The sequence below is a fragment of the Numida meleagris genome, chromosome 9 (genome assembly GCF_002078875.1).
Source record: "Numida meleagris isolate 19003 breed g44 Domestic line chromosome 9, NumMel1.0, whole genome shotgun sequence".
NCBI lineage: Eukaryota > Metazoa > Chordata > Aves > Galliformes > Numididae > Numida > Numida meleagris.
Window position 1 is genome coordinate 17,162,985 of NC_034417.1, and position 27,461 is coordinate 17,190,445.

A 27,461-nucleotide genomic window follows, 5' to 3' on the forward strand; every position below is an offset into this window, starting at 1 on the left:
ATTTTGGCTTTCATTTTTTGCAGAAAAACAGGAAGGAAAAAATGTAGCTCAGGGAGACCTGAACCAATTTTTTGCTTCCTTGTGGCTTTGCTGCTGACTCCAAACACCATTACTTGCACAGTTTGACATTCGGTGTTTCTTTTAAAACTCATTAGCCAAAATGCAAAGTCTATTGATCTGTCATTTATCATTATCACACGCATAGTAGAACCAGACTGTCCTTCTGATTTGCGAAAAACAAATCTTACCAAAGTAATTTTTTGCATGGCAGTACATAAGCAATTATTTCAGTTTTCTTCTGTATTAGGAAGGAGCAGCTTCATTTATGGATGTTTTATGTGGAAAGGACAAAAGTGGACTTTTAACATCCTGCCATTCCACTGTTTGTAAATGCAGGGAAGACAGCCTGTGCAATCAGTAGTAGGGAAGGGCTAGCTTAGAAGAGCTTAATCCTTGAAACTATTATTTCAGGAAGTAAAGAACAGACCAATAAGTCCCACACTTCTCCTTGTGCTAGAATTTCATCTAAACTTTGACCATTTGTCTCTTTTGGCAAAATTACTATTTGCCTAATCTAGGTTGTAAATGTGGTGGAAACTGGCCTAAGTCTGTTACCATCTGCTCTTGTATTCCTGTTTTATTAGCCCCATCATCTAGTGAGGTTTTACTGACTACTTAATCCCTCTGGCCCCTGAAGAGCCACAAATGTCAACCTTTGTTCAAAACAAACTTTCATTCAGTTCCCCCTTGGCTCCATCTGCACAGCAGTACCTGGGGGACGAGTTTGGCCAAAAGACTTGCTCTCGTTTGATTTGACATTGGGACTCCGCCAAGAATTCTTCCTGAACCTTGGCATTTCCTAGGCATGGCTGTTATTTTCACCCACATCTATTCCAGCTGGTGCACATAGCCATGTTACTGGAAAGTCTGGAGAACAGTGACGTACATAGTTTGGGCTCCTTGTCTGCAGCTTACGGTCTTTAAGCACCGCATGCACTTTGAAGTACTGTATCATTAACTAGGCATGTTACAGACTTTTTTTTTGCATATCTGTTTCTTGTGTGTTAATAGGGAAATGTGTATTTGTGCCCTTAACCTGATTTTGGTGAGATTAGTAAGATCAGGTGGGTGCTGTTAATTATTAAAGGTGAAGGTGTTTTGCTCACTTATCTTCTGTGAGGCTACATAGGTAAAGGAGTTTTGCACAGCCTTCCTAGAAATGATGTAGAAATTACTGTGATAGTTTTTAGGGTTGATCCTCGTCCAAAAGAATACAGTACTACTAATTCAACCTGAACTGCAGCTCTCAGGATTGCAGAGAGGCTTCAGAGTGCTCAAAATCCCGCTTTACAAAGCTGTATTTAACCTCTGTTTTAGGTGGGTTTCCCTCCAGGTGTGGTGAACATTGTGCCAGGCTACGGCCCCACAGCTGGAGCAGCCATCTCTACCCATCAGAGCATTGATAAAATTGCTTTTACTGGATCGACAAAGGTAGGTGATGGATTCCTCATGAAACTGCTACTGTGCCTCTTTGCATTCTCTCCTAAGGCAGCAATTCATAATATTCAATACCAATGAAATATCAGCGATTTCCAGCACTGTTCTCCATCACATTCTGTGAGACAGGATTTCTCAGAAGTGTTTGGGATTTGTCTAAGCTCAGGTCCATCTCTTCTTACTACCATTTCTTGTGCTTGTGATAATCTCACCTCTGTAAACTGGGTTTTTGCCAAACTGCCACATTTCTGTAAGAACTGTAATAGATGTTCTGACACAAAGTAAGACAGTCTACAGGAGAGGCTGGCAGTTACTTAACATGTCATTGACCTGATGGAGCTTCTGGGCATGTTTGCCTGCTAATCCTGCCGTGCATGTGTGTGTAATTGGAAAACATGTCAGTCAGAGACCTGAACAATTCTTCCCTGGCTTTAGTTACCTCTGAGGAGCTAGGACTTAAATAAAAACATGGCCCTGTGCCTGCGACTTCCTCCACTGATGCGGATGGGATTAACATTTGAGTGTCTTTTGAGACCTGCACAGTAAAGCACCTTTCTGCTTGCTTTTTTTCCTGTAAATAGCTACAGCTGCCTTGCTTAGTGGAGGGGTGGAGGTGAGACCTCTGCAATATCAGACACCTACAGCCATCCTCTTCTTTCTCCGTGTGGGGGAGCGGAATGCATGGCTTGGCCTAGTCTACAGAATTGCACACAGCCGTGACATGCATGTGAATTTGTCTCTAGTAATCACTGCTGCAAATTCTCAAACAAATTATGCTTATAAATGTGGCTGTTTTTCCACTCACTGTTCTAGATTTTTCTTGCAATGTTTATATATGCACCAAGAAGAAGGGGCAGCGTGCTAAGAATGGAAATGCTAACACCAGTGGGTTCAGTTGAGGCAAATACAGTCTCTTTTATTTCCTTGAATAATATTATTCTTATGATCACCTGATGAGTTCATCCATTCTGATGCCTATACTCATAATTGCAGAGTGTAATCAAATTACGTAATTATTGCTAATTACCTTGAGTGGAATCTTGGTCAGTAAAGGTAAATCACTAAACATTCAAAAGCTATTGCATTTAACAACAGTACCATCTAGTGGCTTTGTGTTACATACTGCTTAACTTAACCCAAAGGAGATGTGTTAAGATTCCATTTCTATATAGAAATAATGGGAACAAATGTGAACGCAGTAAAGTAAAAGTTCACAGTGAGCTTTCACTCTCTTGATAGTTGGCCTAATCTCGGAGCTTATCCAGATGCATGCTTCTCTCCAAATCCAAGATCATAAACTTCTAGCCTGGATTAGATGCTGGCTGTGTGAAAACAATAGAGCTTATAGACTCATCCAGCCCACATGAATCTGTTTGGGTTTTTAATGAAAAAGGAGTATCCAGTGGATTAGGGGCAGAAGGAGAACCTCAGCTGCTGGGGCCTATGGGCAAAAAGCTCCTATAGATGCTTTGCCTGTCTTTCTAATCCATGGGTGTGCAGGAAACACCAAGGGAGACGGATTCTTTGCTAATGCATGTGTAAGTTAGAAGTGTTTTCTTCCCCCTCCACCCATCTGTGAGTTCAGCTGCACCTCTGCAGTATTTGCAGCATAATGCTACTGTTTCTGAGCCAGGAAATAAAGCTAATTCAAAATACATTTTGACTTAGTTTGTAAGCCCCAGCTTGGGCTCAGTGCCAGCCTGAAAATGCTGATGACAGACTAGGCTCCATGAGAGTTTTCCCATCTAGATTTCTTCCTTTCCCTCAGTTTGTTAACTTGCTCCTCCTTGACCAGCTAGCTTGTAGTAATACTTGTGAAGAAATGTTCATCTGCAGCATGATGCATCACTTTATTTCTCCTGTCTCTGGGGCTAGGCTGCTGAGTGACTAGAAATGATCTGTGCTGTTATGTTCAGGGATCTCACTTGAGTTACAAAGACAAACTATGAGAAAGGCAGACCTAGAATTGCCAACTAGCTGCCTCATAGACACATAAAATGGTTTAGGTTGGAGGGGGCATTAAAGATCATTCAGTTCCAACCCCCTGCTATGGGTAGGGTTGCAGCCACTAGATCAGGCTGTTCAGTATCCTATCCAACCTGACCTTGAATGCCTCCAGGGATGGCACATTCACAGCCTTTCTGTGCAACCTGTTCCAGTGCCTCACCACCCTCTGAGTAAAAAATTTCTTTAACATCTCACCTAAATCTCCCCCTCTTCTAGTTTAAAACTATTTCCCCTTGTCCTGTTACTATCAGACTGTGCAAAACATTAGTCCCCCTCCTGCTTGTAAGCTCCCTTCAACTACTGCAAGGCTGCAGTGAGGTGTCCCCACATTGAGCCTTCTCTTCTCCAAGCTAAACAAGCCCATCTCCCAGCCTTTCTTCATATGAGAGGTACTTCAGCCCTCTGATCATCTTTGTGGCCTTCCTCTGGACCTTCTCCAACAGCTCCACATCCTTCCTGTACTGTGCACCGCAGGCTTGGACACAGTATGCCACATGGGGTCTTAGAAGGGCAGAGTAGGGGGGGACAATCCCTTCCCTCTCCCTGCTGGCCGCTCCTCTGTTGATGCAGCCCAGGATACTGTTGGCTTTCTGGGCTGCAAGCACACACTGCTGGCTCATGTCCAGCTTTTTGTCCATCGGGGCCTCCCAGTCCTTCTCTGCAGGGCTGCTCTCACTGAGTTCTTCTCCCAGTCTCTACTCAAATCTAGGATTGCCTTGACCTGAGTGCAGCTCCTTGCAATTGGCCTTGTTCACCCTCACTGGGCTTTCATTTGTCCACTTTTTGAGCCTGTCCAGGTCCCTCTGAATAGCGTCCCTTCTTTCTATTGTGTCAGCTACCACTCAGCTTGATGTCATCACATGCTTTCCTTGCTCACAGATGCACTGCAGGGCAACAATATCTTTAGGCAGAAATGAAGTTGGTTGCCATACACCAAGGTAAGATACAAGAAAAGCAGTTGCAAAATAAGGTCACACTTTTAAAATAAGCTGCTTAACTGAAACTCCCGAAATGTTTTAATTCATATAGTAATCTAATTTTGTTAGAGACAAAGTTATACTGACACTTGATTTATGCCCTTCTTGTGAAGAATTCCATGTTTTTAAAAAGGGAAGAGAAATTGCTGTTTTGTTGTTAAACAACAGTGTAACAAAGAAATAAAGAAAAAACTTAATATAAATGTATTTTTATTCTGGGGAACTGGGGAGAAATACCCGTGATTTGATGTTATTTGGTTTAAAATATGGAGCAAGAGTAAATCCTTCTCTTCGGGGGAGGTGGCTGGTTAGCTTCCATCAGATTACCAGAGCATGCTCCTGTGCAGAGAGTGCCACAGCAAAGCTAGCTAGGATTTATCTGTTGACATTGTCAGACATTGTCTAGGAAGGGATATGACTCAGCCATAGAGCAGCTCAGCCTAAACGGTCAGAAAGACATAGGTTTTTCCCTGGGCAACCTGATTGAAGTGAGTGGCAACCCTGCCCATGGCAGGGGAGTTGGAACTAAACTATCCTTAGGGTCCCTTCCAACCGAAGCTATTCTTTGGCTCTCCAAGGTGTTTAAATCTCTGCACAGCTTTCTGGTATGGAAGTGGTTAGTTCTTATCACTGCGCTGGAAAGTTCTACCTGGAGAAGCTGAACTCCTGACTTTTAACAATAACGCTTTACATGTAACCCTTAGAGCCCCACTGAGTGCCATTGTTGCTCACTTGCACTGAGTGGGAAATGCTTTGTTCTGCAGCTGTGGATAGCAGATAACTTCAAAATGCAGTTCCTGTAGGTCTCCCACGTAGCCCATCACTTCAGATCTGCCTAAAATAGACATTCATTCTGGGGCTGGTTTTGACCCAGCTTAGCACAGCAGTAGGAAGCTCAAGCCATTTAAGAATGCTTTCCCTGACTACTGCCTGCTTCAGCCACCCACTAGGCTCTTTGACCTTTCTCAGCATTGCACTTCATGCATTTTAAGACTTTCAGGGGAAACTGCCCATGCCCTTTCTGTGTCTCAATGCTACAGGTTGGAAAACTGATTAAGGAAGCTGCTTCTAAAAGCAACCTCAAAAGAGTGACATTAGAGCTCGGAGGAAAAAACCCCTGCATTGTGTGTGCAGATGCAGACTGTAAGTATTGGCTGCTGTGTTTATTTGCTGTGAGAGACAATGCAGTGCTCTGTTTGCCTCTGCTGTCCTTTAGCAGCTAGGAGGGCTGGTGTTTGCCACTGCCTCCACCCCAAAGGCTGGAGGAAACCCCTGCTCAAGAGCAGGATGACCTTGTGCTGCACTTGAGCTCTTCTATAGCACGGGAACCATTCCCATGAAAAATGAGGAGACCTCGTTGCCTTCCCTGGGGATGGCTGTAGCTGCAGACAAATCTTGTGTTCATGCACCTCTGCTGTTGTGGTACCTTCTCTTTGGTTTGTAGTACAGCAGAGCCTGAGCAAAATGAGGAAAGCAGTTTCCTGAAATGCAGGCCCCCTGCAGGCATTCATATGGCAGGAGAGTCTCATAGGACCTGATCTAATCCAGCTTTCACCTCTGTCCTGGGAGCCTGCACAACTCATTTCGCATGGTACATTGTGACTGTTGCATTAGCGAGGAACACTAGGAGATGTGAAAACTGCAGCTACCAAAACAATTTGAAAATTCTGTTTAGCTTGGGAAAAATACTCTCCACTCTTCTGTGTATCGCTCTGGAGATTGAATGTCAGAGATACTTGTGCCACCTGTTAACAGTGAGTCTTGCAAGGAGCTGCTCTGAGCTGGTTATACAACAGAAGGGCACGCTGCTTTCTAAATCAGTGCTGAGATAAGTCTTTAGGAACTTACATGGTATCTCAGAATCTGCATCTGAATTCCCACAGTGGAGGAAAAACTGCTTACTGCCCTCACTGAGTCCTTATGGAAGAAGGTACCTGTGGCTGTGGCAAACTAGACTCTGAGACAAAAGGCAGGAAAGGGGGTGGGAGTAATAAGAGAGCTGGTTTGAGGGCAGCGTGAGGCCCTGTGAGCGCCTTCGGTGGGTGTGGAGCATTGTCAGTATTTTCTTAAGAAGGCTTTCAAAAGAGAAATGGGATGAAAAGCAAGTCTGAGAACACTGAGAGGCTGAAGCTGTGCGTGTGGTAACGCTTTTCCCTCCTGGGCTGTGCTGCAGTGGACTTGGCAGTGGAATGTGCCCATCAAGGTGTGTTCTTCAATCAAGGGCAGTGCTGCACAGCTGCCTCACGAGTGTTTGTGGAAGAGCAGATATACCCGGAGTTCGTCAAGCGCAGTGTGGAGTATGCCAAGAAGAGACTTGTTGGAGACCCCTTTGATGCCAGAACTGAGCAAGGGCCCCAGGTAACTGTGTGCCTGAGAACAGTTGTTGTTTGGTTTTTTTTTCAGTTGTTTTTGTTTAATTTTCCTTCTGTAAATATTATCCTTGTGAAATATGGTCCCAGCAGAAGCCTGTAAGGGTGAGTAATGTATCATGGCTTTTTTCTATTTTAAATATCAATCAGTCAAAACCGTTGAAATGTTATGTTGTGGTTTTTTTTAACACAAATGTATTTAATTCACTTCTTATCCAGCATTATGGAAGGGGTTGCCTCCCTGGTACAGCAATACAAAGCATGTTCCAATGAGGAACAGTGATGCACAGATGGGTGCAGCTGCGGAAACAACCATTCAGCTACTTGGCTGTGTTCAGCTATGCTGGTGATGACAAGTAGTTGAAACCCAGAGACTCCTGAGTCCCCACTTCCCCTCTCCTCCTCTTGCCTTGCTTCTGATCCTTTGGAGAGTTTTCAGCTGAATTAGCAGGAAGAACCATGCCAAGCTGATGTTGCAAACAGCTTTGTCAGTGCTTCCAGAGCCTTCATCTTATTTCTTTCTTCCAAGGCAATCCAAGCTGAAGTCAAGAGCTCTGGAGGAGGATGATCCTTGAGTCAGATCTTCTGCAGGGCCACTGTTTGCTTCCAAAAATAAAGGGAGAATCCCAGAAAGCTATAGCCCAGGCCTCTTGCTCGTAGTACGATATAGCTTGTCTTCTTTGATGCTATATGGGATCTCTCTGAGAAGGGATGACTGTGGGGACATCTGCCTCCCCTTGCCTGGATCTCTGTGCCCATTCATACATGATCCATGCATGGGGGAACTTAAATGTGTGTCCTCTTGAAAGGGAGATGAAATGATGTACATCTCCAGGTCCTGCTGGGGCTGCATCTTTCCTAGTAACTGGCCTAGAAAGAGATTTCAAATTGCTCAGCACTCTGGGGAAAATAATCCCACATTGGAACTTGCTTCAGCAGAGATGAGCTGATCCTCAGTTTCAGCATGCTCTCAACTTCATGTAAGAGCTGTCAGCTTTTTAGATTTGTTAAATTTATATAATATTATCCTAAGCTGTACCCAGTGTTTTGTAGCAGTTATTGGCTCCTTATTTCAGTCCATCTATGCCCTTGGTGCTTGCCAGGCTGGCAGAGCACAACACTGCTGTCCCTGCTTTTGTATAAATATATTTATTATATTTATATTAATTATCCCTGCTATAATTAAGGGTAGCAGCAGAGTCTGGCCAGGTTGTAAATATGGTCCATATATCCTCTCTCTTTCTTCTGGCTTACCTGTTACCCTTGTAGCTAGCAAAGATATCACCCATATGCACACACTTGCATACAGAGAATTTCAGGACTCAAGCTGAAGACAGGAAAGTGTTGAGAAAGTGGAAGGAAACTGTTAAAGCTTTCATGTGGCTCTGGTGCAAAGAAACAACCACTTCCTCTGCAGTTATGGTTGCTTTCCCCTTTATGATGCAACACACTGAAATTCAAGCAGAAGAAAAATGATACAGTGTCACAAGGGCTTAAAATACTTAAAATACTTCTGAAAGCAGCAGAGATTCGCACCTGCCCACAAGCTACTGTTGAACTGTAAAGTTTCCAGACTTCTCTGTACCTGCTGCGTTGGGTGGATGGGGATTATTTTAAACTGATGGAGAAGGGAAGAGTCACCAGGAGGAAAAAAAAAACCAACATTTTTCTTCATCTTTATCTCCCTACCCCGGGCCTCAGCTGCCTCAGGTCCAGATCACTGTTTTACTCTCCTTCTGTGGGTGAACTTACGCAGTGTTACCAAAACCATGCAGAGGCTGCTGTATAGACCTTATTCTGGGATGATCACTGGTTTAGATGCTAACTGGGTGAAGGAGTTGGAGCCCACCCTTAAGCTGTGGTGTTGGCAGCCCATGATCCTCTTGGTCCTTCACCAGCTCCAGGTGCTTTTGTCCAGACAAAGGACTAGGAACTTTGATGCAGAATTCAGAGTGTGTGAAACAGGAGATTCTCTGCAGTCTCAATTTTAAGTTAGTGTTCTGTGGCAGCAAGCCACCCTGTTGCTGAGCGTAGCTCTAAGGAGCTGCTGGGACAACCTGGAGCAGGACAGTCAGGGCAATAGGCAGTAGTATTCCACAAGAACTTAAAGCTGATGCAGGCTATTCTGGAAAATTGGTGCTGTCTGCAGCTGCTCCTTCTTATACTGTACTGTGCTTAGAAGCTAGCTTGAGGAACTGGCTGATTCGGGTCTGAACCAACCTCCTTGGAAGTGGGAAGAAACATTTTACTCAGATCAGTTCCCTGATGTGGATTACTGTGTACTGGCATGGATGCGGGTGGCATGAGTGTGGGGAAAATACTGTGTCAGCTGCACTACTGGATTATGCTGTTATAAACTGCACTTCTCAGAACAAATTTAAACAGTATTAAACTTAAATAGAAGTGAGGCATGTTTCTGATGTGACTTCTCCAAAACTTGTGTGTGTGACTGTGTGGGCTGGCTGGGATTCAAAGGACACCACAAGAAACCTGAGGGGTGATCAGGACTGTTTGAGTAAAGTGCCAACCTCAAATAACAGACCAAGGGCACTTTTTAACTTTAGATTCCTGTGAACTGTGTCATAGGAAATAATAAAGTAAATCTGCACAGACGATGAGTTAGTTAACCAGGGCATTTATGAAACTGTGAACAGCAGAGTGCATTATATAAGACTAAGGTCCTAGTGGACTAGAGCAGGGATTAAATTGAATGAGACTAGGCTAGCTTCATTGCTGTGAAACCTCAAATATTGAGGTCTGTGAAGCATGGTCTACAGGAAGAAAATAAGCCCTCAAACTGCCGTGTGGCACTTGCTAGCCAGAAATTATCCAGTCCAAGCCCTGTTATGTGAATTTTAAGACAGTAAATTATTTTCTTTAGACCATAGACATCTGTGTACGTTAGAATTATAGCATGAAAGTAGAACATGCAGGTGGAAAGGATGTGGGTCAAGCAGTCTACTGAACACAGTTGTGGGGTTATTCTGTAGGATTACAAGTGCTAGGTTTGGAAAAGGAGGATCTGCTTCTCACAGTTTTGACTTGAATGAAGCAAGACTTGAAGATCTGGGGGTTCTCAGCATTATGGTGATCTTTAAAAGCCTTCTCTTTTGAATGAGTTGGACAAAAAATAGAATTTGTTCTATCAGCTCATGTGTTTTTAATAGAAGGCAATACTGAAACCATAAATAATAGTAGAGTATGGGACAATTTAAACAAGCTTTGCAAGCTCTAGTTACAATGACAAACAGTTCCACCCTTGCATGTCATTTTTACAAATGTTTTCTTTCCCCAGTGTCTTTTAATCTGACTATAGTTTGCCTTGCAACAAGTTACAGCTGTATAAATATCCTTGTTTTGTTTTCTGTGATGTGAAGTGGATGAACTGGATTGGTCTGGATCACAGACATGCCGGGATGGAAAGCAGTTGCAGATATTTTCAAATTATTTACACTTGGCAACTAAGCAACGAGACAAATAGACAATACGCATGACACCTGCCAAACTTACTGTGTGACACCCTGTGTCCCACATGAGGGCACACATTTCCTCGTGCAGTGGCACGTATCAAGTGCTTTCTTGGGTAGCACCTTAACGGATGAGGGAGCACGAGCACTCAGTACAAGCAGTCCACAGTGCGTGTGATGTGCACATCTGTGTGACAGGAGATGTACTGTTCTCTGTTTTCTCTGTGTACCAGAAGTGCCCCAAGGACACCCTCCTGAAGCTTTGATATTTGTCTGAAAGCACGAAAACTTGGATTGCGTGTGGCCAGGATTAACAAGGGACAGGATATAGGCTGTAATCTGGAGGAGTCAAATGTGAAACGCTCCATGTAAACAGTCCCAACTGGCAACTGGCCTTGCCAAAATTAAAACAGATGTCTAGGGAGGAGCACTGAACCAGTACAAGCATTTGGTGATAACTGGCATGCAGAATAACCTCCCAAGCTGCCGGGCAACCGTGAGCCAGTGGCAGAGTCTTGTATTTAATTAACCGCCATGGATTTGTTGGTTTTTGTGTTAGTTTTATGGTTTTTTAACATCTTCATAAGTATTTTACCATCTGCAGCATGCTGTGATAAGGTGTTGCGTTGCTTAATGATGCACCTTTGCATCGCCACGTCCATTTGTTTGAAACCTGACTATACTGTTCTATGATTCTATACCTCCAGTGTAATGTTGCATGTGAAGCATGTACTGGTCAGAAGTGCTGTGGTCTCCTGCACATCTTCCCAGCACGTGATCTCTGCTTATGAAGTGATGTCTCCTGCCAGTTCAGAGAACCAGAAGATGCTGGGATGCCAATGGTCTCTGAGATCCTTGAAAGATGATTCTATTTTTCAAAACAGAATGCGGTGCGACTACTGCGCTGAAGTCGTCCCAGTACTAGGGCTTATCTTTGTGGCTCTTCATGCAGTGGATAATAAAGAACTGGAACAGTAATAATGAAGTCACTAGTGCCTGTTTTCTTTTTGTATCTGACAGATTGACCAAAACCAGTTTGATAAGATCCTGGAGCTGATAGAAAGCGGGAAGAAAGAAGGTGCTAAGCTGGAGTGTGGTGGTCTTGCCATTGAAGACAGAGGCCTGTTTATAAAACCCACTGTGTTTTCAGAGGTCACTGACAACATGCGTATCGCCAAAGAAGAGGTACAGTACAAGTCATTTGAACCTTTAGATGCATTTTTTTCCTGTGAATAGGAAGATGGCTGTAGAAAAGATGTACGGATGCAGTTTGAAGTGAAAACCTGAAAGAACATAAATTTCATGTAGTTTACTTAACACAGAACCCTAAAAAAAACCAGTAAAATCTGTTTTCCACTAACGAAGTATCTGCAAGGTGAGCTTTGGTCTGGGGTGGTACAGGGTTGAGGGTGGGGATGTGAGAGGAGGAAAAGAGCAGCACAGACAAAAACACTGTCAAAATATTTTAGCAGCATTTTGTGTTTTTGCCCAATTAGTGGAGTGTCTGCTTGCCAGCCATTTCTAATGCCTTGCTTCTTTTCATCATTTCCTTTTGTTTCTCAAAAGGAAAACAATAGCCTTGTGAGTGTACTCACTATGCAGTAACAAACCCATGATAGGTAACACTGCCCTAAAGCTTTCGGATCTCATTTCCAGGCTGCTTGATGTAGCACAGACTATAAGCAAATGCCTCGCCTAGATACAGCTGCTATGAATGCTGTTTCTGAATAGTGACGTTAGTGGTTTCTGACAGAATCCGTGATTTTAAAGCTCAGTAAAAATAACTGAGATGGTGTCAGGCTGGAGCAATTCTACATTGTCTTTGCCCCATAGTTTGAAAGGTTTCCTGAAGTAGACACTGCTCTGTGCAGACTGCTGTGTGCTCTTCTGCACCTCCTACTGAATGGACTTGAAATTGCGCAGCACTGGTACAGGCTGATCAAGTGACAGAGTAGAGTACAACGAGTGTTCTTGCTCCACTGCTTCGTGAAAAGGAGCTGCTTTATCGTAGGAAAGTGGAACAAGAAATCCAGGATGTGAAGCTGGTGAGGAGGGAAGGAAGGACCTTGCTATACTGCTACTGAAAACAATTTTTCAGTTAGTATTAACATCTGAAATAATCTCAGATTCACTACCCATGGTGAAATCCCCTGAGACTGACTATTTTTTTCCGATTTGAAAATATGGTTGAAGCCAGCAAAATGCAGATCTAACAGTCTGACTTCCATTATTCATATGCAGGAAAATTGAACAAGCTGCATGTAATTAGATCCTGTGATATTCCTTTGAAATGTAGTTAATTTACATTTCATCATGTTCCCCAGTGGAAAATAAGTTGATGCTAAAGTCCAGCTGGCACGCTAAGGAACCTGGGGAAGATATCAGTCAGTCTGGGCATGAGTTACATTCTAAAAATAGAGGGAAAGAAAAGCTGAAAATCCCATGACGGGCCTTTTTTTTAATGAACTGACTCCAAATCCCAAGCTGTGATTCACGAGGCTCATCCAGTTTCATTCATATATGGTTTTGTTACAAATACCTGGTCTTTACCTAGGAACAAGGCTCCAGTTCAATACCTGGATCTTCCAAAAGGGGGAAAAACCTTAGGAACGCTTGTATGTGCCTAAAGGCCAGGCACATTCCTGGACTGGCCCTCAAGCTGGCACAAGTGAGACTTTCTCTCACCTTTGGTGGAGGATTATTGTATTGCAAGACTATGCCATCCAGAACGGTGCCCTACCTTTAGGACCATGCTTGAGGGGAGACTGTGTCCCAGAAACTGGGAAGTATAGTGTGTGCTGGCAGCTGTTACACGGACAACTTGTGATGCCAAGTTTCTGGTCAAACACATCCTTCAAAATTGCACTGCGTGCAGATTAACTGCATACACTGGCAAAAGTGAAGTTAAAGAAAACTTGCAGCGCTTGAAATACACTAATTACTTTTTGAAACTTGTCCAGATCTAACTCTGCTTATTTTGATTTTTGTAGCTGATCTGTTAGTTGTGGCTTTTAGCATTAATTAACTACTACAGCACATCACTGTATTTTCTCTGAATTCAGTTTAATTAGAAGCTTTTAAGAGAGTCTCCTAGTGAATTCTTGAAGGCTATGAAATGCATATAATGTTTCAAGTATAGTATCCAAACAGAGCTTCTGATGGCTTCAAAATTACTGTGAGTAGCAAAGGCTTTCTTATACTAATGTTTAATTGATGTGCAGATTTTTGGGCCAGTGCAGCCAATTATGAAGTTCAAGAGTATAGAAGAGGTCATAAGAAGAGCCAACAATACCGAGTACGGACTCACAGCTGCAGTGTTCACAAAGAATCTGGACAGAGCATTAACGTTAGCTTCTGCTTTGCAGTCGGGAACTGTCTGGTAAGCAGGACGGAATATGAGTTTAACCTGGTGTTTTGTTTGCTGGGAATGAGGAAGGCTGTGTAATTTGGAAACCTGTGCAAGTGCTGGAGGTCAGATTCATTAGTCCCTTTAATTCTTGATATTTTGCTCTAAAGCAATGCCTGCTCATCAAACTAAGGTGGTGAGGACCAGACGGTCTGGCATGAAATGGTATTTGTTTATTCAGTCACTGTAGTTCTTTACTTCTGGAAAACTCTGAAAATGAAGGGGTTTTACCAACTTCCACCACACATGATGCCTTCCAAAGCCATGAATGCAAAAAAAAGCAACTCATGATCTTAAGGCAGCTTCAGAAGGGGTCTTGCACAATTCAGTACGGGCAGTAGATGGCATCATACCACTGTCAGAAAGATAAGTAGGTATTTTTGCTGACAACACTTCTGTTATTGGAACAATTTTAAAGATGAATCTTGATTTTTATATTTTTTTCCCAGTGAAGGCAGGAATTTGATCTGGTGTCTAATTTTATCTATGCAGAGGAATAATTTCAGGAATTTGTGCCAGAAGAAGCTACCTCTTTGAAAAATACTTACGTAAAAAACAAGATGTAGAGCTTAGAAGGATACATATTCTGTGCATACATGAAGGTGCAGTCCTACAGCACCAAGCCATACCTGGCTCTCTTCAGACACTTCATCTCACTGAGTAGCTGAGGAAGTATCTACATCAGCTCTTTCAACTCAGTGCCTATTGGAACTGGGTAGAACAATTTCTGTTTTACTGCGACACAAATGTCTAATGCAGGCCAGCTTTTTCTCTGTACCTGGAAGTGGGTGGTGAGTGTTTAGACAGCTTTTGCAGTAAACGTGTTTATTTTAGAATCATAGAATGGCTTGGGTAGGAAGGAACCTTAAGGATCATCTAGTTCCAACCCCAAGTGTGCTTCATTAAAGTAGTTTCAGTTACCCTTAAGCACAACTCTAAACACAGCATAAAATCCAGATCAAGCATGAATGTCTGAGGCATTAGAGGCTAGGAAGTGGAGATGTGAGGCAGACTCAAATGTCTTCTGTTTCTGTAGTAAAATAAGATTTTACTGCTAAAATCTGATTTCTCAAGTAAATGAACTGTATAAAGAGAAAACTGATGGACTCCAGCCTTTTTTTTTTTTGTAATCTTGCTGTTGTCATCACCTTGCTTCTCCTTGGTATTGTCTTTTCACAATTAATGTTTTCATTGTAGGATCAACTGTTACAATGCTCTGTATGCACAAGCTCCTTTTGGTGGCTTTAAAATGTCAGGAAATGGCAGAGAACTGTAAGTTTTGCTCAGTATTTTATTTGTCAATGGTAAATGCAGTAATGATTGTGACTTGGTGATAATATTGCTGAATTTTCTTTTAAACTATCAGGCTTACAGTGTGCTGTGCAGGTTGGTGCTAGGCCAGTACAGCGTGGGTAGAAAGCACAGCTATGGGGGCATGAGCAGTGCCTTCAGGATTACCTTCATCTGCTTTGTAAAATCTTTATGACAGTCAGTTCCACTTGTAAACCTTTTTGCTTACTAGTGTGCTTGTTTCTTCTGTGACTTATCAGAATAGTGCTCAGTTTTCACTAGTCTGAGAGTCATAAGATGTCATCTTGTGAGTTACTGTGGCCAGAAGCGTTCAAAGCTCCTTCTGTGACAGGGTGTAGTTGTATGTATGTATGTGAATGCATGTCATGATTATTAGATACGGTGAGCCAAAATGATATCTTGTGCAAGTTCAGATCAGATTTTAGTGGCCTGCAGTGGTATCTACAGCAGCTGTTGATCTGTGTCTATGATACAGTTGTGCAGAAAAATCTTAAGGATGTGCACATTAATGTGCTACAATTGTCTGTCCCTTTCTTTCTCTTCTTTTCCAGTGGTGAATACGCTTTGGCAGAATATACTGAAGTGAAAACAGTCACCATTAAACTCTCCCAGAAGAGTCCATGAGAACAGGAGGCCTAAAAATGCTGACATTCTGAATGTGACACATTGGGGACGTGTTCAGAGCAAGTGGGAGGGGAGGGGTAGGAAAGAAAATGGAAATACCTAACTTTATTCCTCTAGAATCACTGAATCTACTGGACTCCATTTTGTCAACTGGCTCTCTGAAAACTGATTTAACTGACCCTACTGGCAGCATAGCACACTCTTGTGCTGTACAAGTCCCTGGCTTAACACTCGTCTGCTACCTGTGTCTGAAATGCTCATCAGTCACAGCGTTAGCAGGACATCTGCTTTCAGACTGTACCCCTGAAGGACCTGGACATCAATGGCATGTTAAAGAGACTTCTGGTACCATTAGCAATTAGTTGATTGTGAAACAATTAGTTGATTGTTAAACTTCTTCACATACATATGTGTTTCGTTTGGTATAAATGGACTTGAGTGGTAGGGCTAATACAGCTGATGTTGATGGAGTTTGTGTGAAGACTGCAGCTGGAGTTTTAGATGGGAGTGTAAGCTTTCATGGAAGGATCTGTAAAGAAATGTTGGTCGAAAGACCTATCTTGGTCTCTCTAATTACACATGCATCTTCCACACCGGTGATATTCTAGCCCTGAATGAAATTGATGGGAGTTCCTTAGAGGACTCCTTTGGGGCCAGCATGTCACCCGGCAGAGGTAGACTTTAAAGTGTCCTTTGAACCCGATGTTTGGTGTGCACGTGTCACACATGCTGTAAATGCAAGTTACAGACTTGCTAGCCCTTCTGGCTCCCATTGAGTCACAGCTGTATCTCATACCTTCACTATAGCACTTTTTGCAAGAGGATTTTGCACTGTACTTACCATGATGATACAGAGTTGAATTCTTAACATGTAGCATGGTAGATACCCCATGGAAAACACCCCATGCCAGTCCTTCTGATCTGGGAGGGGGAGCAGAATTCCTGCAAGAGGCTGTCCTCCTCTCTCTGTAACTTTCAGGCTATGAGAACATCTCTTCATTTTTTTTGAGCCAGAGCTGTCGTGGTGAAAGTAAAACTTATGAGTTCTTCTCACTGCTTCTTTATCTCTTGTGAATGTAGCTTAAAATGGATTTCTGGAAGTACAGTATGAAAAGGCAGGTGCTCCCAGGCCCATACCAAATGTTAAATATGCAGGTGTACAAATGAGTTAGCCTGGAATAAGCTATGGCTGGACCTAAACGTGTCAGCACTTCACAGTAAGTGCTGTCATCTTGTAGCTGTTCCTTCACTGAGGAATAAACTGCCTTGACTTGTCTGTTGCTTACAGTTGTGTAAGCGTGCACATCCATGAATAGCATCCATGGAGTGGCTGTCACCCTTAGAATCTCCTGCAGTAATTTCTTTGCATGCCCAGATGTTGCTTACTGCAAGGTTAAATGAAAGCCACCTGCTGTCTTCAGTTCCTGGGTTCTTTACTTTCCCACCCTTCCTCCTGTTTTTGTACTGGAGAACCACTTGCAAACGTGTGAGAAGTTCCCTGTCTGCAGGAGCTGCAAGCATGCAGGATTTGGTGATGTCAGCTGGTTAGGAAGTTCATCTGATCTTGCTAGGCTCATGCTCTGAAAGCAAAGTGACACAGGTTCCTTATGGAATATTGACAGCTCTCCATGGGGCGCTGGTGAAGGGTGTTGCTTGGAGTTCTCTGGATGCCAGGGCTTGAAGCAGAAATGAAGGTCTAACTTCTGTTCTCTGACGCAAGCAAGATCTTAACCGGTAACTTCTGTGATCAGAGAGAGAGCTGTCAGTAACGAGCTCAACTGCATGAGTGGATGTTCTTCTGAAGGAGGAAGGAAGGTGGGCGACGGTAAGTTGAGGAAAAAGTTTGCATGAGCCTAAACTTCCTTCTTAGTTTGCACTTCAACACTGCTTAAATTCTGAAACGACATACCTCCCTCAGCTGTGTACGTCTGAGCACCTGCCCTCCTGCGCGGAGCTGGGGCAGGTCCACCTCCCCATCCAGCAAAGGAAATCTCCTCCCTTACCCCACCAAAGGCCACATGGGAACATTGTAAATAAGCTTCTATTTTTGTAATCCACTTAAAGCGCCAACATCTTCTCAGACAAACGTTTTACTTCTGCCTACCAGGTGTTTTCCTAGGGCTGCAGTCAGGCAGCAGGGAGGGAAGGCAAGCAGTAAAAGGCTGGTTATCTTGTATCCCTGTATTCACTTTTGATAAACAGTGGTTGATACTGAAATCATTTGAAAATCTTACAATCCTAGTATTCTGGCTTTTCATGTATGATATATATTTCAACATTTTTTTTTACTCCCATATCAAGTTTTTTTTTTTTAACAGTCAGCGTATCTCTTATTGTATAAATCAGGGTTTGACTCTACACACTGAATTTGCTAAATTATATAACACTAGACACTAACTTTAAAATAACCCCTTAGAGGGTAGATATTCTTCCATTGCACAGTAAGGCTTTCATGAAATACTACTTCTTTATAAAAAAAAAAAAAAAGAAAAAGAAAAAAACCTATATTTATAAATTAGGTTACAGTTAATCTAATGTATTTTTATAGCCAAGGGTACATGAAAATGCTATGTTTAAACTTTAAACTTCTTGTATATATTTAGACTCTGGGTATCTTTTTGTAATAGTTCCTGTTCCTAATAAATGTTTAACTTTGTGACATAGTTTCTACATGCTGCATATTGATATGGCTCAAAGTAACAAGGGCGAGTGGGAAGCTTCTACTGCCTGCCCTCATTTTAACAGAGAAGTAACTTTAATACCTTATTTACATTGGTTAATGCCTCAAGATAATCCCAGCCCCTCCAATGCACATGTGAAAACCCTATCCATCAGTGTGCAGCTTCCACTCAACTCAGTCCTCCTGCTGCTGTTTGTTGCACTCTGAATTTGGCCCATTGTGCCAACAGAAGTGAACGCTGGAAGGGGTTAAGGCTTCACGCTTGTGGAACAGAATGGCACTGTACTGCCGGTTGCAGGGGGTTCTTCCTAGAACAGCCTGCTGTCTGTTTCCCTTGATGCAGTGATCCAGCCTATTTCCCAAACAGAAGGGGAATGTGATTTCCAGGAGCCCTTTCCACGCAGCAGGACTGAACAGAGTGTTTGCATGTGTGTACGTGGGGATTCGGTGTCGCACCAGGGGGGCTGTGAGGGAATCTGGACTTGGATTCACTGCTGCAGTGGGTGAAGAACGGTGTGCTTTAAAAAAGGCAAGGGAAATCAAGTGCTGAAGTGGGGTCAGCTCTACCAGTAAAAGCTGGCTCGAGTGTCTGTTAGCTTACCCTCCAAGCAGTCACTCTTGAAAGCTGTGCCACTTGCAGTAAGGGGAGGGAGGGGAGGAGAGCTGGGCTGCAGCTGGCAAGGGCAAGCACAGCTCCTTCCAGTGCAAAGTGGGATGGATCCTTTATGCCTTCTGAGATGAGAATTTGAAGGCACTGCGGGCCATGCTGCCAGATGGGGCTTCCTGAAACCCTCTGAGACACACAGTGTGTGACTGCTCCACGAGGAGAGGTTCCTGTCTTATCTCCCTCATCTGCAGTGGAGACAGAGCAAGAACATACCATCGCTTTTAACGCCCTTTGCATCTGATACACGGGTGAGAAAAGACACAAACACCTCCCATCTCTCTTACGCACTCCAAGCCAAATCCCATCGATTTTCTGCTTGGTAAAAGCATCACTCAGGAGCTCTGCGGCCAAACGTGAGAAGGGAGAAGCGTGGAGATACAGAGGGATTATTGTGAGTGCCATAATGGAGGTATGAGCAAAGCCAGGAGGAGGGGGACGAGATTTGGAAAAGGAAAAAAGAGTGAAGAAATTCTTGCTAAGGGAAGTTGTGGTCTCTATCAAAATAAAGGGGGGGAAAGGTGATTTTAGATTGGATTCTTTTTTCAAACAATGGTGCCAAAAAAAAGTGTAAGTGTCTGCAGAAGAGACAGCAGACACGATAGGTGCCCAACAGGTGGCTGCTGCCAGCAGACTGATGTGCACCTGAACGCACTTTAAAGCACCCGTGAAGATCCATCTTCTGTGCGTGCCCGTAACCACAGCTAAAAGAAAAGCACTGCAGAACAACCCTCAGCCAGCAGCAGCCACCGTTCAGCGAACGGATACGGCTTTTTCCATCCTCGGGAGCCCCATTCCTGGATTGGGTGCGGGGAAGGAGCTGGGTACGTCGTTCGAGGGAGCGTTAGGAATGACAAAAGGCGTGCCCAAAGGCGTTCTCTTCGAAGGTCCGTCGGGCGGGGAAGCTCGAGCCGTACCACCGCCCGGTGAAAGCCGCCGGCCCCAGGCGGTGCGGGGCTGCGCGGCGGGCAGGGATGCGCGCACCGCCCACGTGCTGGCTGTAGCCGGGAGGCAGGGGGCGATGCTGCCGTGTTTTTCCGGAGAGGAGCGGCCGGCTCCGGGATCCGGGACGGAGCAGCCTTCGCAAAACAGATCTCGGGGTCGGGCCGGGCCTCGGGCGCGGATCCGAGCGGCGTAGCACCCGCGTGGCTGAGAGATGGCGGCGCGGCCCCTCCGCCGACCGATATTTCCTAAAGCAGAACCCGCGACACTAAAGCGGTGTAAGCGCGCGTAGGGCGAGCCCGGGCAGAGGGCGGACACCGAGCGATGGACGTGGGGAACGAGCCCGGCAGAGGGGCGGCCCCGCTGTGCCTCCCGTGCCCCGCGACGGGGACGGGCGCTGAGGGGCGCTCCCAGCCGGGCCGCCCCGAGCCGCCGAGCGGGTTCCGGGCGAGACGCGGCCCCAGCGCGCGGCCCCGACCGCGCCCTGACCGCGGCTCCCGGGCGGGCCCAGCCGGGGCCGGTGGCGGAGGAGGCGCCGCGCGGCTGCCCCGCTCCTTTTCCTTTCTTCCTCCCTCCGCCTCCCGCGCCGCACAGTGAGGCGGGCGGGCGGCCGGCGCCGGAGGAGGAGGAGGAGGAGGAGGCGGTGGCCGCGGAGAACTGCCAGCCCCGGGACAGGAGGTACCGCTGCCCGCCCCACAGCGCAACACCGGCTGCGGGGCGAGAGGCTGCCGGGCTGCTGGGGGAGGGGAGAGGGGGGGGGGGAGGGGCACGCCGGGGCTTTCCATGCGGAGAAAAGCGGGGAACGAGGTTCAGAAAAAAAGTTGGGAGCGAAGTTGCGGAGCGAGCGGGGGCGGCGGGCGCTGCGTGCGCGCTGTGCGGGGCGGCGGCGGTGGAACTGTGCGCGCTGTGCGGGGCGGCCCCGTTCTGCTTCAGCCTCCGCCGGGAGCCGGGGCAACGTGGGGCTGGCGGAGCCGGGTGCGAGCGATGGTCCCGCTTCCTGGTGAGTCCTACGCTCCGAGCGCCTCGCTTCTCGCTCTCCGACGTGCGCGAAGGGCGGCGATCTGCCGTGCTTTTTCCGTGCTTGTTCCCCGCGGGGCTTAGCGAAATGCGGTGGCGGAGCCGCAGGAGAGGCGTTGGGAATACATGGGATGGGATTTTAACCTCCCCCAGATGCGTTCCTCGTGCTCTTCCTCTTGCGCTGCGTTCTGCAGAGCTCAGAGGACCTGCGCGGCACCGTTTTTCTGGGAGTTATCTCCCTAAACCAAGTTAAGACGTGATATTTGCGCGTGTTACAGCTGGGTGCGTCTTGCTTCAGGTAAAAGCGCTGTGGGGCTGTTTTTAGTAGACACAGAGGCCCTGAAATACGGAAATACAGTGGTGCACTGACAGCTGAACACTCACTGCCGTAGCTGCAGCTAAAGGGAACTGATTATCGAAACGGTGCTATTATTTTCCCTGCTCATTTGTTCCTTTTGCCGTATGTGAAGAACGTACGTTCATCCCCTCCTTGTGGAAGTTTCCAAACTCAGCCCTTCCAGGTGCCCAAGCTCTTGCTGCGCTCTGATGGATGCAGGGCGTGATGCCGGGCTGTGCGTGCCACCTGCATCCACGTGGAGCTGGGGCTGCGAAACTGTTCAGCGGTGGGATGCGCGTGAAGGTGCCTGCGTGCAGCCCTCTCCGCGGTCTTGCCATCACCCAAATCGTTTTTCCCATCTTTGAGAAACTCCCAAGCACCGACCCGCAGCCTGCCCAGCTCTGAGCTGTGCGTCCGGCTGCCAGGCACCGCGAAGCAGGGGTCAGCAGAAGCTGAATTTTGCTGTAAACGCACCCAAAAACTCAAACGCTTGCCTAGAGACAGCTGATGAAGCGTTTAGTGATTTTTTTTTTAACACTTGGTTTGTGGTTAAGGCGCTGTGTGTGTAGTGAGGAAGGAGCGGGCAGCGTTTGGGTGGTGGTGGTGGATCAGTGATTCCCCCCCCCCAGCTCAGGAAGCCATCCACACCCCTGGGTCCTGCTTGCCGAAGCGGGAGGTGGGTTGAGTGTTTTGTGCAGTGAGGGCTTCTGCTCCAAACCTCAGCATCGCACAGCAGGCACGAGGAAATCTTAATAGGGGTCAAAGGTGAAAAGGTCACCGTGTTGAATCAGAGAGGAGTTTGCAGACCGAAACTGAAAGCAGAAAATGAAGGAGCACTGGTTCGGCCGGACACACGCTGCGAAATCATCCGTTGTTTTTAACCTCTGTGGAAGAGGCACGGAAAGGGAGGAAACGTTACAGGTGTGCAGATGGGAGGAAGGGAGAAGAGGGAAATGCTCTGGGAGGCGGAGCTGGGCTTGCACCTGAGCTGTGTGCAGCCAGCATGATTGCTCCTGAGCTCGGCCTGCCTGCAGGGCGCGTTTCAAGAAGCTGCTCTGAGAGCATCGGACTTCTCTAAAAGGAGTGGGCAGAGGGCAGAGAAGCTGGTTTGCTTCTCTGAACCCGCTGCTCTCTGTGGAGGAGCGTCTCAGTAAGCACGTCAGTATTTCTCAGCTTCTCACACGAGTCACAGCAGAGCCGCAGCCGCTGTGGGTGGGGAAGGTTCTGAGGTTGCTTTTAGGATCCCTCCAGCTGCGTTTCATTGTGGCAGTGCTCTGCCTTCACGCAGCTTGTGGGGAACCTGGAGCTGCGGCTGTGACCCCTGCCCGCCCCGCACACCCTGTGCCCAAGGACACAGCAGCTTTGGTGGAGGAAAATCGGGAACAGCAGTGGGGATGTTGTTGGTTTCCCCTGTTAATTCACGCGACGTTCTTAACGAAGCTGTTATGAAAACAATTGCGTTCACGTTTGCATAGGTTGATGAGCGTGTTTCTTCAAGGCAGCCGTGTCAGAATGCGAAGGGATGAGCTCCTTGCAATTTGGATGCTGGAACGATTAATTTGTTTTGCTGTTTGTTCTGAACCAGGGTAAATGATGCTTCACCGGGACGGCGCTCGGTAGCGGCCGCTCTGCCCTCGCCTGGAGTTGGCGTTCAGCTCCAACAACACTACTCAGTCCGAGGTGCTGCAGAAAGTTCATCTGTTGGATCTTCACCACTGAGACCCAGAATGTACTGGTGCGTGGGAACGGAGGAATCCGCTGTTTCCAGAGAGAGCAACATGGATCCACAGCACGGTAAATGGGGCCGCTGCTTCTCATCGCCGTGCGGGTCGGGAGCAGGAGGTTTCAGGAGAACTTGAGCTGCAGTGAGTGTCGGATGCGTGCAAGATCTTGAAGCTGCAGCTCAGAGCAAGGAGGGTTGCTTGCAAGGAGAGTGATGCTGGGCTGTTTGTGTGGTAAGGAGAGATTTCTCGGAAGACAGGTTTTCTCCACAGGCCTGTGGAATTAGTCAATATGTGTGTCGTGTCTCTGCAGTTCCTAAATACGTTTTACAGGATCTGTGCTTTTTCAGCATGTGAATGCAAATATGTTCCCAGACGCTGAGGCAGTGCGTATTCGGGGTAGGAAAGCTGCTAAAATCAGAGCATCTCTTCCCAGGCGGAGCGGGTACCGCTCCAGTTCTGCTGTCAGCTCTGGTTCAGTGACTGCAGTCATGTAGTGCTGGGGCGGATGGGGAGCTCTGCGTTTATATAATATAATAGATCCGTGGGTGGAAATGTTTCTTTAGGAAGGGACATATGCTTCACGTTGTTTCCTGTTACTGTTTTTTTCGGAATGGCCACGTGATTTTTGGCCTATTTTTCCCACTGAGACCCTCAGTTCCTGGGCGCTGCTGCCCTTCCCTGAGTCAAAACCCAGCTCTGTTTCTGCATCAGGGAGCAGCCTCCTGCTCATTGTGTAACGGTGTTCCCCCCTTGCAACAAACGCTTCATTAGGAGGCAGCATCTGCGTGCTGCGTGTGGGATGAAGGTGTGTTTGACGCTTTGTACTGAGTAAGCAGGCTTCGGTAGAAGCTAATGCATTTGCAGCCCTATTTTGGATTTTATCAGCAACGATGAAGCAAAACCTGATACTTTATTCAGAGTCCTCCTCCTCTTGCTTGAAGACATTCCTCGCCAGCGTCACAGGGAGCTCTGGGAACTCTTCCCTTTCTCCGTATGTATTCTGCTTGTTCCGCGAGCCTTATTTTGTTTAGCTAATTAGCATTGCATCTTTCTGTAATATTCAATAGCTGAACGTTCCCGATTGTCTCTGAAGTAGTTGACTTCTGTCATCTGCGTTTCTCTCTGGAAGAGGTGATCTCCAAGTGAATACTGAGCTATGTTAAGTGTCCTTCATGAGAAGGGTTTTAATCTGTGCTAAGTGCTAAGAACTGCTGCGTTTGTATTTGCCAGTGGTGAGTTGACAAGTTTTTCTTGCTGTTTAAAGATACAGCAAATAAGCAAATTCGTTTGTGAGTGAATAATGAAGAGGAGAAAAGGGTATACATTAATTTCTATGTTGTGAGTTCGGTTTGTTTTCTGAGAACTTTCCTACGTGTTGCTGTTATGTAAATACAGCCGGTTACACTGGAGGCATGCACATCTTATCACTATAACTCTTCTGCGCTGACACATGTGGGTTATTTCATCCGATGAACAGTTTTGGAAGACTGGCAGCTCTCTCTAGGAGAGCTAGAGTAAGATCTGTGCTGCCCCGGTCCGTTTGCTCTTTGTGAGCATACTGTACGTGTTTAAACTCATTTTTGTTTGGGGATTCTTTGAGTCCGGCCAAGAATAATTGTCATTAGCGAGCTGGCCCGCTCGCTGGTCCTTGTTCTGCCTTTGGATCCTGTTACACAACTTGAATGCGGGAATGCGGTGACTCACTCAGCTTCCACGTTTGAATCCATTGTTTATGTGCATCTGTTAACAACCTGGATGCAGCCTCCTGCTGCCGCTGTGGGAACCGCAGGGCAGGGGAGTGAGGTCGCAGATGATTTCTCTAATGCTGAGGACCCCATTTGTGCCCCGAATTTGTTTTCGGGAAGGAAGGATGTGTAGGTGTGTGCAAGCAGGTTGTACGTACAGCCCATCCCTTGATTGTATGAAGGCGTTAAGGCTTTAGGGCTTTGCTTTCCTGACAGCTGTGCACGCAGACAGATCTTCATGGGGAGAAATGCATGTGCGGCATCACCGACTGGAGAAAGCAAATGTAACGTACAATAAGGTGGGCTCACCTTGCTGCATCCACACTCTCTCCCTCTGCTATTCCACGAGGCTGTGGCAGCGATCCCGCCTGCATCCCAGCAGGATGAGTGCCAGCTTCCCCTCAGCAAGAGAGCTGTGGTCCTCAGCCAGACCCGAGCAGCCTCAGGGGATGCTGCTGGGCTCCTCTTGCTGCTGTGGGGCAGGGAGGGTTTGTGGCTGCAGTGCGCAGCGATGCTCCCTTCTTGGAGCTCTTCAAGCCTAGCTTCTCCTCTCTGGGTTTGTTCGTGTAGTCTTAATTAAAAAGAGAGAAAGCCAGCAGAGGCACGGGGGCGGCTGCAGGCTCTCCTGAAGCAGTGCGGCTTATTTTTTTAACTGAGTTAAAGAGCTCTGCATAGTGCAGTGGAGGTGACATAACATGGTTCTGGTAGGAAATACAAAGGAAGCCCAAAGACATTGCCACGTGAATGTCTGGGACATCACAGATTCGTCTCCTTTCTCTGGGCTGTTTGTTTTCTCGGTATCTCATGCAGTTTTACAGCTAGCATTTAATTCTCACTGATAGGAGTTGATAGGAAACAGTTCAGCAAAGGCGTAGAAAAGCAATAATTGTCTTCTGAAATGCAAGAACGGTTTTGTTAGAGAGCTCATCTCTCTCTTCCTGAGTCCCAGGGCGTTCGTGTGCCTTTTGCGTGCGTCTCTGGGCTGGAGCTGGATCCCCTTGCAGACACACCAGAGGGTGTCTCCTCTCTCCTGCTGAATCTGGAAATGAGTACTGTAGAGGTGAGCTGTATCGCCACGTGGGGCACGTTACACAGTGAGGGACAGCGGTGCCCGTGCTTCAGAAATGCCACGGGGCTTTGTGCTCGGTCTGAACGAGGGGACCCTCGGTGGCGGTGAGCTTTGTGTGACCGTGGCTCAGCGCTGACTCAGGGCGAGCTGCTGCCTGCCCTGCTGCTGCCTGGACGGCTGGCAGCCCTCCAGCACCGGTGAGGAGAGCTTTGCTGGGAGAGCTGGAGGGCTGTTCTGATGGGAAGCGCTGCTCTACCAACCCTGCAACTCTGCACGGGAAGTTTCACAAGCCATTGAGCGGCGACAGCTCGGGGTTAAGCAGTGGTGAATTAGAATGTGTTTGAAACAGGGTGTCCTCCTGGGACAGCGTCTTCATGGAGGAGCAACCTGGAGCCTGCTGCAGCAGGGTGAGCAAGGAGGAGCAGGAGAATATCTGGGATGCGACCTGAGCGTTCAGAGCGCTGAGACCTGCAAAGTGTGCTGGTTGCTTGAGGTTCTGTACGGCGAGCCCTGCGGGCTCCCTGTTTTTCTTCCTGCTTGTTAAGCTGCGAGTTAATTTGAGTCCAAAAAGTGAATTGAAAGTATCCTCACAAGCAAAAAAACAGCAACGGGGGGAGGGTGTGTGGGCAAAAAATAGATCAGGTATTGATGTGAGCTGGTCTTACTAATGCCCCGCAGAAGGAGAAGTAGGAAATGCTGTGCAGGAATAGGAAGTACACTAGTGAAGTGGCAATAGGCTTGTATTTTTAAACGTATTTAAATACACGCTTCATACAGAAGTGGCGAAATCTCACATGGGACCAAATGCTAATGCGGAAGGGCAGCCTGCAGCAGAAAGCTCGTGTGGTGAAGCCTGCCCTGCTGCCAGCCTGTAGCACAGCCATGTGTCACACCATCACACAGGGCTTCCAAAAGGGGCAGTGACTGCAGGGACGTGTACAATGAGGTGCCCAGTTTAAGACGCTCTGAACTGATTTGTCAGCATCTGGATGCTGAGCACTGCTCTTCGGGAACATCCAGCAGAAGACTTTTCTTATTTTGAATCAGAGGCATCTGGAAAAGCTGTCTGCTTTGGGAAATGGGTTCTTGTGCTCGCGGGTGCTGCCCCAGCCTGGAGCCGAGGGGGTGTGAAGGAGCACTGAGGTCTTAGTGAATGCTGCAAACTTCAGGGCTGCAGCAAGAAGGGAAGCGCTGCTGGGAATGCCAGCGGTGTGGTACAGACCTTGGGAAACCTATTGGGCAGAGTCCAGCCTGAAAGCCAGCTTGAATTACAGGCAGTAGTGGAACACTGATCCTTATCTGAGCTATGAGTGCCTTTATCTGTTGCTTTACAGCTTTATTTTTCCAGCTTCCAGTTAAAATTTACCGGTTGTGTGTTACACTGACATGTAACTGAAGTCAACTCTGTCAAAACGCCAAGAAAAAACAAAGATAAGGTGATAAGGGAAGAAAATCCTTTGCACTTAGAACCTGTACACAGGAACTCCTGAACTATCGCCGTGTTGCTCTCAGGTGGGGTTGGCACTGTGGTCATGGCCTCAATGGCTCTACTCTGTTTCAGTGGGAAAAAGCAATTGATAGCGCTCACACTGACTCAGCCTTTACCAGGCCTGTAACTGATTTAT

General features: G+C 46.6%; 2 protein-coding genes across 7 annotated transcripts in view; both read left to right on the forward strand.

Annotated features, from left to right (window-relative positions):
• The window catches only part of ALDH1A3 (aldehyde dehydrogenase 1 family member A3), a 42,338-nt gene extending 24,021 nt beyond the window's left edge, over positions 1-18,317 (forward strand). For both annotated transcript variants that reach the window (XM_021406965.1, XM_021406963.1), the window contains 7 exons: positions 1,378-1,491; positions 5,522-5,624; positions 6,655-6,839; positions 11,338-11,502; positions 13,539-13,696; positions 14,921-14,995; positions 15,586-18,317. In XM_021406965.1, coding sequence (XP_021262640.1) covers positions 1,378-1,491; positions 5,522-5,624; positions 6,655-6,839; positions 11,338-11,502; positions 13,539-13,696; positions 14,921-14,995; positions 15,586-15,658 — 873 coding nt within the window. In that variant the 3' untranslated portion in view covers positions 15,659-18,317. The remainder of the gene's footprint in view (positions 1-1,377; positions 1,492-5,521; positions 5,625-6,654; positions 6,840-11,337; positions 11,503-13,538; positions 13,697-14,920; positions 14,996-15,585) is intronic.
• The window catches only part of LRRK1 (leucine rich repeat kinase 1), a 67,900-nt gene continuing 59,976 nt past the window's right edge, over positions 19,538-27,461 (forward strand). For 2 of the 5 annotated variants that reach the window (XR_002441746.1, XM_021406959.1), the window contains exons 1-2: positions 20,449-20,622; positions 22,884-23,092. Coding sequence is in view for 4 of the 5 variants with exons in the window: in XM_021406959.1 (XP_021262634.1) it covers positions 23,026-23,092 (67 nt within the window). In the remaining variant the exon portion in view is untranslated. Of the gene's footprint in view, positions 20,223-20,448; positions 20,623-20,711; positions 20,945-21,842; positions 22,220-22,883; positions 23,093-27,461 lie in introns of those variants that run through there. The other 3 variants (XM_021406961.1, XM_021406960.1, XM_021406962.1) reach the window with 3 other exon arrangements.